The following is a 10,181-nucleotide window of genomic DNA, read 5'->3' as shown; positions in this document are numbered from 1 at the left end:
TGAAGCTGATGTTTTCTTGCTTAATGTATTTATTATTTTTTATTAATTCTATCATATTGGTTTTTTCCCACTGTTCAGTGCAGAAGGAAACCAGAGGGTTTTTTTTAAGATTTCATTTATTTATTGAAAGAGTTGTAGATAGAGAGAGAAAGTCTTCTATCTGCTGGCTCACCCTCCAAATTACTGCAAAGGCCAGAGCTGAGCTGAACCAAAGCCAAGACCCAAGAGCTTCTGGGTCTCCCATGCAGTTGCAGTGGCCCAAGGACTTGGACCATGTTCCACTGCTTTCTCTGGACATAGCAGAAAGCTAGATTGTACATTGAGCAGGCAGGACTTGAGCCAGCACCCACATGGAATGCTGGCACTGCAGGCAGCAGCTTTACCCATTATGCCACAACGTTGGCCTCCAGAGTTTTCTTTGAACTCCTGCCATTCACCTTCTCTCTCAGGTATGATTCTGGGTCCTCCACATGTTTCTAAGAGGAAAGAAAATTAATATATCACCTCTAAGTGTTTTTTTTTAATTATTCCCCAGATTGTCAGTACTCATTTTAGGTGTTTAATGTTAGTTTACTTATTTTTTTAGATTTTTTTAATTTATTTGAAAGTCAGAGTTACAGAGAGGCAGAGGGAGAGAGAGAGAGAGAGTCTTCCATCTGCTGCTGGTTCACTCCCCAGTTTGCCACAATGGCCAAAGTTGCACTGATCCAAAGCTAGAAGTGAAGAGCTTCTTCTGGTTCTCCCACATGGGTTCAGGAGCCCAAGGACTTAGGCCATCTTCTACTGAATTCCCAGGCCACAGTAGAGAGCTGGATTGGAAGTGAAGCCACTGGGACTTGAACTGGCACCAATATGGGATGCCAGCACTGAAGGCAGTGGCTTTACCTGCTATGCCACAGTGCTGGTCCCAGTATACTAGTTAATTAAAATGGAAAATATGGGGCCAGCTCTGTGGCTCAGTGGGTTAATGCCCTGGTCTAAAGCATTAGCATTCCATATGGGCACCGGTTTGAGACGTGGCTGCTCTACTTCTGCTCCAGCTCTCTACTATGGCCTGGGAAAGCAGTGGAAGATGGCCCAGGTCCTTGGGCCCCTTCACCCATGTGGGAGACACAGAAGAACTCCTGGTTTCTGGCTTCAGATTGGTGCAGTTCCAGCCATTGCAGCCAATTGGGGACTGAACCAGCAGATGGAAGACCTCTCTCTCTGTCTCTCTGCTTCTCCTCTCTCTGTGTAACTCTGACTTTCAAATAAATAAATAAATCTTTAAAATTTTTAAAATATAAAAATAAACATAAAATTTTTTCTCATGGAATATACAGAAATGAATTATGAATTTGGCATGATTATGAAACATTACTGTCATCTATAATAATGCAGTTTGGTCTCTTGTCTTTCTGTTGCTATAGCAAAATATATATTTGTTACATGAATTGAGTTGAAACTAAGCACAATATGCTACATTTTTGGGGTCATGTTGTCTGAAACAGTCTACACATAGCTGATGTACTGAGCAGTGTTTTAGTGCTACCTATGAAGTAAACACTTAGTATTCTGCAAGAAGAAGAGTTACCTAGTGCTAAAACACAAATCAGTTAAGTTTGTTTTTGAATTGTTAGAGTAGTGGAGTCCTTAATACCTTTGAGAAGCTGAATTGGATTCTGGAATAGGATAAGGAATGTGTGGAGAAAATAATCTACTAGAGGCTAATTTATTTTTTAAGATTATTTATTTGAAAAGCGGATTTACAGAGATTGGGAGGGACATGGAGGCAAAAGGAGATATCTTCTATCTACTATTTAATTCCCCAAATGCCCGCAATGGCTGGGACTGGACCAGGCCAAAGCCAGGAGCCTGAAACTCCATAGGTCTCCCAAACTGATGGAAGGGTCCAAATACTCAGGCCATTTTCACTGCTCTTTCAGTCAGATTCGCAGGGAATTGGATTGGAAGAAGAGCAGCAATGACTCAAATCCTGTTTACATGGGATGCCAGTATTGATGGTGGAGGCTTAGCCTGCTGGATCACAATTCTGGTGACTTTTGCAGGTTATTAAACAAATCTCTAAGCACTTTTCTCAGTGAGTCACAAATGCAGATTGTACTGCAGACAATCCCAGGTTCTCTTTTTGGGCAAATAATTCCATTGCTTTCACTTTAATTATGTATAATGTTATTAGAAATGTTTATCATTTGAATGTTTTGGGCAAGTATTTCCATTGCTTTCACTTTAATTAGGTATAATGTAATTTCAATTGTTTATCAGTAGAATAATCGTAGACAAGGGCAAAAGCTAATTTGTATTCTTTGTCTTACCTGTATTTTCTCTCTTACTTAAAAATATTATTAGCTTGATAGAGAAAAAAGTTGATGGACTGAGAGATAGAGAGCTTTGACACATTAATTCACTTCCTAGATAACCATAGCAAACAGAGTTGGGGCAGGACTGAAGCCAGGATTGAGGAATGGAATCTAGGCCTCTTTCATTGGTGACATCACCACTGCTTCCCCAGGTCTTCATTATCTGGGCGCTAAAAACTAGAGCTGGCATTGGAAATCAAACATAGACACTCTGAGGTGGCATCATAAACACTAAGCAAAATATCTGCCCCGTCTTTTAATATATTTTTCCCTGACATATTGGAAATGATATGCATGGTGCTTTCCTGGAAATTATTTTCTGTTCATTCCCATCATAGTTTCACTGATGGTTTCTTTCCTTTTTTTCTCAATGCTTCTACATACTTCTCCTTAACATTGCCCATTCAAGAGTCAATATTGCCCCTCTTTTAGCCTGCTGTGCAATTCCTCTTGACAAATGTGGCCTTTGTGATTTGAACCTCCTGTTTCTCTCCAGCTTGGGCATTTCTCACAGCCTGTAGATCATGGGTTTGATCTGTTGAATGCTCTGTGTGGCTTTCTAAACACTCAACAAGTCTAATGTGAAACCATATCCTTCCTTTTCTCCTTCATATCCACACAACTGTCAGTGTTTATTTTGTGACATAGTTAACATGTTGACTGGAAGTGTAATATTATAGGTGATGATAGCATTTGAAGACCTTGCTGTGTACTTTACATGGGAGGAATGGCAGAAAATGAACAATGCTCAGAAAATCCTGTACAGAGATGTGATGCTGGAGATCTACAGCAGCCTGTTCTCCTTGGGTGAGTGACACCCCTCACATGCCGAGAGATAACATTTTATTGCTATTTGACAACTAAGGGAACACTTTATAATGTTTAATATTGGGCAGGTATAGAATTTGAGTCCATGAATAATCTGATATCTACCATCTTACAAAAGATTCAAATTGGAACATTTGTTGTGTAGCTCCTGGGCCAAGCTGTAGCCCTTTAAATAGCCCAGGATAGTGATTTCATAGTCTTATATTGTTTCCATTAATAGGGCACTGTACTAACAAACCTGACTTGATCTTCAAGTTGGAGCGAGGAGCAGAGCCATGGATGGTGGAAGAATGCCTGAATCAGAGCCTTTCAGGTCAGTCTGCACATAAGGGACAGGGAGGCCAAGGCAGAAAGTGTGCAGATGTTGACTGGTGTTCTTTCCATGAATTTTTTTTCAAGCCTTACTCCTGATAACAGCTGGTTTTGTGCATCAGACACAGGCATTTAGAGATACCAGTATCTTTCTAACTTTTGTTGTTAGTGAAGATGTTCTTTGATTAAAATAAATCCAGTCATTTTCTGATGTTACTAAGGCTTTTATCTAGGTTTGATACATTCCCCCAATTCTAACTTCTCCTTCTCCTTCTCCACACTTTCATACCTTTTTCCTCATGCACTTATTAGTTCCTTCAGTGCTTGTTAATTAGGCAACATACAGAATCTTATTTTTTAAGATTAATGTTTTTGTTATTTTAAAGATTTATTGATTTATTTATTCAAAAGTCAGGGAGAGAGAAGAAGGAGAGGCAGAGAGAGAAAGAGAGAGAGAGAGAGAGGTCTTCCATCCACTGGTTCATTTCGCAATTGGCTGTCATGGCTGGAGCTGCACTGATCTGAAGCCAGGAGCCAGGAGCTTCTTCCAGGTCTCCCACATGGGTACAGGGGTCCAAGGACTTGGGCCATTTTCTACTGCTTTCCCAGGCCATAGCAGAGTGCTGGATCAGAAGTGGAGCATCAAGGACTTAAACTGGTGCCCATAAGTGATAGTGGCACTGCAGGTGGTGGCTTTACATGCTATGCCACAATGCTGGCCCCTGGAAACTTATTCTAACTCATTGCTCAGATTGAGTTCCCACTCATGATTTTGCCCAGGCATAGAACTTTCTCAGGACTGAATCAATAAATGTGAACTCTCTCTTTCTTAAGATTCTTTCTTTTTTTTCCTCTGTGCATCTCAAATAAATAAGAAAATTATAGTCTGTTGGAAACATTTGAGTAGTGAGCTTATAGCTGGCAAACCTCTGTTTCAGTCTGTCTTTATCTCTGATTCTGTCTCTCTGACTCTCAAGTAAGTAAATAAGTAAATGCTAAAAGATGGTCATGTGGCCAGCACTGTGGAGCAATGAATTAACATCCTAGCCTGATGTGCCGGCATCCCATATGGGCACCAGTTCGAGACCCAGTTGCTCCACTTCCAATCCAGCTCTCTGCTATGGCCTGGGAAAGTAATAGAAGATGGTCCAAGTCCTTGGACCCCTGCACCAGAGGGAGACCCAGAAGAATTCCTGGTTCCTGGCTTCAGATTGGTGCAGTTCCAGCCATTGTAGCCAACTGAGGACTGAACCAGTAGATGGAAGACCTCTCTCTTTGCCTCTCCTCTCTTTGTGTAACTCTGACTTTCAAATAAATAAATAAATCTTAAAAAAAGATGGTCATGAGTAAGCCTCTGTGCTATGACATCAGAAATTATGAAACTAGGAATGACACCATGGTGCAGTGTGTTAAAGCTCCAGCCTGCAGCACTAGCACTGCATATGCGTGCCAGCTCAAGTCCCAGCTGGTCCTCTTCTAATCCAGCTCTCTGCTAATGCACCTGAGAAAGGAGCAGAGGTTGGCCCAAATCCTTGGCTCCGTGTACCCATGTGGGAGACAAGAAAGAGACTCCTGGCTCCTAACTTCATCTTAGCCCAGCATTGGTTGTTGTGCCCATATGGGGAGTGAACCAGCAGATGGAAGACTTCTCTCTATATCTCTCTATAATTCTAGCTTTCAAATAAATAAAGTAAATCTTTGAAAAAAGGAAATCATAAGCTAAGCATGAACTTATATAAAACATGAAAATAAGTGATCCTAGACTCACCAAGAAAGTAATGAGATTTTGAGACCCAAGGTCAAGTAGCCTCATGGGTTTATGTTGAGTGGCTCAGATTTCTTTAAGGGTGGAGTTTGAAGTAAGATTTCTCTCTTATTTTTCAGTATCATTGAAAAATAAGCAAATAAAACGATAAGAAAAACATAGGAAATGAAGCTTTCAGTGAAAATAGGAGGCAACAGATCTAAACCCTCCAAAAATTCAAATTACCACACAGGGATGTTTATAGAAAGAATTGAGAGGAGGTAACCAGCACTGGTGATTTCAGAATGAGCTAGAAAACACTTTTCAAAGAAGATGAGCACATCCCGGTTTGCAGAAACAAATTCTTCAAACTGATTGGGAGTGTTTTGGTATATTGAGACTTTTCTGTACCTGTTGTACTTCTGAGAATCTAAAGGTGTTGGGTGTCCTTAGGAATTTGAGGAAGCTGTCATAGAGTAGAGACAAAGTAGTTTTTCATTTGAAAAATCCCACAAATGATGTTTACCTAGGAAGACTGAACATGAGACAATCATAGATTCAAATCATGCTTCTTAAATATTGTCCTGCTTAAAATACAGGCACATTTCACTCTTCTCCACCTGCAAGTAAATGATCAGTAAAACTTTTTCATGTTTATGGTTGAAATATCAGAGAAGCAAAAAACAATTTTTATAAAAATAAACTGGAGAAAAAAGACAGGGAAAAATGGTTGCTAGGTAGTGGGTGAATATTTTTATTAAATATTTGTCCATTCTTTAAAATGTTTTATAGTTATTTCATATTTGTGAAAGGCAGAGTGATAGTGAGAGGAGAGAGAGAGAGAAAGAGGTCTTCTATTAGCTCACTTCCCAGATGCCTGCAATACTTAGGTCTAATTAGTCTGAAGCCCAAACACTAGAATTCATCTAGTCTTCCCTGGTGTCTCACAGGTTCCCAGGCACATGAACCATTATCTGCTTTCTTCCAGTTTACATAGGCAGAGAGCTGTACTGAAAGCAGAGTAGCCAGGGCTCAAACTGACACTGTTTTGAGATGCAGGCATCCCACACATCATAGCGCAAATGTCATTCCACCATCCTTGACAAATTACCAGAGTAAAAAAGATCATGTTTGAACATTCGGAAACCTCATGGTATATTAATGTATTAAGGAGAAAAACCATATAATGGTTATAAATAAGTAACTCATACTGATTTTGTGAAAATCTTATGCCACTTGGATAACAAGTAACTTCATTCCCTTTACATGAGTATGCCAGGAGAAATAGTTACATGTGATTCCATGGCATGATTGCTTTTTTCTCATTTCAGTGGTCATGAAAAGGGATGACCTGATTAGGATCAACCAGGAAAGTCAGGACAAAAATCTGAATCAGGATTCTGTGAAAAAAAACAAGACATCAGATCTCAAGAGAGTTGAATTAAGAAAAACACTTAGTTTAAATTCAAGCCATATTCCAACACTGATTATTGAAAAGAGAACCTATTCAGGATTGAAGCCTGAGGAATGCAATAAATGTCACACTGTGTATCCCCCCAGTGGGCCTGATCAACTACAGGCTGGAGAGAAATTTGATAACACTAAGATAGCTGGAAATTCTCTCCAGTTCTGTGAGCCTCTTGCTCAGCATGACAATATCCACATCATGAAGCAGCCATTTGGACCCACTGGACAAGCAAAAGTCTTCACAAGAAAGGTGTTCTGTAAATCTGAGAGGGTTCATATGGCAGAAAACTGTAATAAATCAACTGTCACTTTTGGAAAGGTAACTCAAATAGAAAAAGCTATCCATGAAAACTCTAACCTCAATATGCATCAACAAAATCACACAAGAAAGAAATTTTATAAGTACATTAGGTATGTTGAACCTGTCATTCACCAGTCACATCTTGCAATAAATGACAGACTAAATACAAGGGGAAAACTCTACACATGTAAACTTTGCGGAAAATCACTCAGTTTTAATTCACCTTATGAATGTAATGACTGTGAAAAAGCCTTTGGACAAAAGTCACACCTCATAAACTATCAGCAAAGTCACACAGAAGAGAAACTTTATAAATGCCTTCACTGTGGAAAAGGCTTTCTGTGGAAGTCAGTCCTCATAGTACACCAGAGAATTCACACAGGGAAGAAACCTCATAAATGTAATGACTGTGGAAAAGCCTTTGGAAGAAAGTCAGACCTCCTCATACACCAGAGAATTCACACAGGAGAGAAACCCCATAAATGTAATGACTGTGGAAAAGCCTTTGGAAGAAAGTCAGACCTCATCATACACCAGAGAATTCACACAGGGGAGAGACCCTTTGAATGTAATGACTGTGGAAAAGCCTTTGGACGAAAGTCACACCTTGTAATGCACCAGAGAATTCACACAGGGGAGAGACCGTTTGAATGTAATGACTGTGGAAAAGCCTTTGGACAAAAGTCAAACCTTGTAATTCACCAGAGAATTCACACAGGAGAGAAACCTCATAAATGTAATGACTGTGGAAAAGCCTTTGGACAAAAGCCAGACCTTATGAGACATCAGCAAATTCACACAGGGGAGAAACCTCATAAATGTAATGACTGTGGAAAAGCCTTTGGACAAAAGTCACATCTCATCGTACACCAGATAATTCACACGGGGCAGAAACCTCATAAATGTAATGACTGTGGAAAAGCCTTTGGACAAAAGTCAGACCTCATCATACACCAGCGAATTCACACGGGGGAGAAACCTCATAAATGTAATGACTGTGGAAAAGCCTTTGGAAGAAAGTCATGCCTCATAGTACACCAGAGAAGTCACACAGAGGAGAAACCTCATAAATGTAATGACTGTGGAAAAGCCTTTGGACAAAAGTCAGACCTCATGAAACATCAGAAAATACACACAGGGGAGAAACCTCATAAATGTAATGACTGTGGAAAAGCCTTTGGAAGAAAGTCACACCTCCTCATACACCAGCGAATTCACACAGGGGTGAAACCTCATAAATGTAATGACTGTGGAAAAGCCTTTGGACAAATGTCATGCCTCATAGTACACCAGAGAAGTCACACAGGGGAGAGACCCTTTGAATGTAATGACTGTGGAAAAGCCTTTGGACGAAAGTCAAACCTTGTAATGCACCAGAGAATTCACACAGGAGAGAAAGCTTATAAATGTAATGACTGTGGAAAAGCCTTTGGAAGAAAGTCATGCCTCATAGTACACCAGAGAAGTCACACAGGGGAGAGACCCTTTGAATGTAATGACTGTGGAAAAGCCTTTGGACGAAAGTCAAACCTTGTAATTCACCAGAGAATTCACACAGGGGAGAAACCTCATAAATGTAACGACTGTGGAAAAGCCTTTGGACAAAAGTCAGACCTCATGAAACATCAGAAAATTCACACAGGGGAGAAACCTCATAAATATAATGACTGTGGAAAAGCCTTTGGACAAAAGTCACATCTCATTGTACACCAGATAATTCACACAGGGGAGAAACCTCATAAATGTAATGACTGTGGAAAAGCCTTTGGACAAAAGTCACACCTCCTCATACATCAGCGAATTCACACAGGGGAGAAACCTCATAAATGTAATGACTGTGGAAAAGCCTTTGGACAAATGTGATGCCTCATATTACACCGGAATTCACACAGGGCATAAACCTCATGAATATAATAACTGTGGAAAAGCCTTTACACAAAAGTCACACCTCATCGTACACCAGAGAATTCACTTGGGGCAGAAACCTCATAAATGTAATGACTGTGGGAAAGCCTTTGGACTAAATCAGACCTCATCATACATCAGCGAATTCACACGGGGAAGAAACCTCATAAATGTAATGACTGTGGAAAAGCCTTTGGATGAAAGTCACATCTCATAGTACACCAGAGAAATCACACAGGAGATAACGCTCTTAAGTGTAATGACTGTGGAAAAGCCTTTGGACAAAATTCATGCCTCATATTACACCAGAGAATTCACATGGGGCAGATACCTCATAAATGTAATGACTGTGGAAAAGCCTTTGGCTATAAGTTAGGCCTCATGATACATCAACAAAATCACAGGGCAGAAACCTCATGAATGTAATGACTGAGGAAAAGCCTTTGTATAAAAGTCACATCTCATATCACACTAGAGAATTCACACAGGGGAGAAACCCCATGAATGTAAGGACTTTGGAAAAGCCTTTGGACAAAAACAAACCTCTAATCACGGCAGAAAATTTACAAGGGTAGAAAACTCATGATTGTAATAACTGTGGAAAGCATTTAGCCGTAAGTCAACCTTCATTGTGCATCAGAGAATTCACACAGGGCAGAAACCTTATGAATGTAATGATTGGAAAATCCTTTGGACATAAGTCAAACCTCATAATGCCCCAGAGCATGCACACAGTGTTGAAACTTCATGAGTGTAATGACTGTGGAAAAACTTTTGATTTTAAGTTCCAATTCGAATTGCATCAGAGGATTCACACAGGGAAATAATATTATAAATGTAATGACTGCAGAAAAGCCTTTTTCTATAATTTATACCTCATATCAAAACAGAATTCACACAGGGCAGAAACCTTATGAATCTAATGAGTGTGGAAAAGCCTTTATCAATCATATGTTATAAATCATAGCTCATATCACACCAGAGAATTCATACCGGGGAGAAACTTCATGAATGCAATGACTGTAGACGAGCCCTTGGCAATAAGACACATCTCAGAATGCATCAGAAAATTCACATGAACAGAAACCTTTTGAGCATAATGACTTGGAAAGCTTTTTCCCATAATTTAGCCCTCATTGCACATCATCTAATTCATATGGGGAAAACACTTTGGATATAATGCATATGGAATAGCCTTTATCCATAAGTAACACTTCATAAAACATCAGAATTCACATGGGGGAGAACCCTTATGAATGGAATG

General features: G+C 39.8%; 1 protein-coding gene across 1 annotated transcript; it reads left to right on the top strand.

The window, feature by feature from the left end:
* Window positions 1-388: 388 nt before the first annotated feature.
* Window positions 389-9,337, top strand: LOC133764016 (zinc finger protein 271-like). The gene is given in 6 exon segments (XM_062197669.1): window positions 389-449; window positions 3,409-3,501; window positions 6,576-6,823; window positions 7,031-8,849; window positions 8,905-9,030; window positions 9,033-9,337. Coding segments are annotated over 6 exon segments (2,652 nt in total).
* Window positions 9,338-10,181: the final 844 nt, after the last annotated feature.

The sequence above is a fragment of the Lepus europaeus genome, chromosome 7, assembly GCF_033115175.1.
Source record: "Lepus europaeus isolate LE1 chromosome 7, mLepTim1.pri, whole genome shotgun sequence".
Lineage (NCBI taxonomy): Eukaryota > Metazoa > Chordata > Mammalia > Lagomorpha > Leporidae > Lepus > Lepus europaeus.
This window is presented reverse-complemented; position numbering and strand designations above follow the sequence as displayed.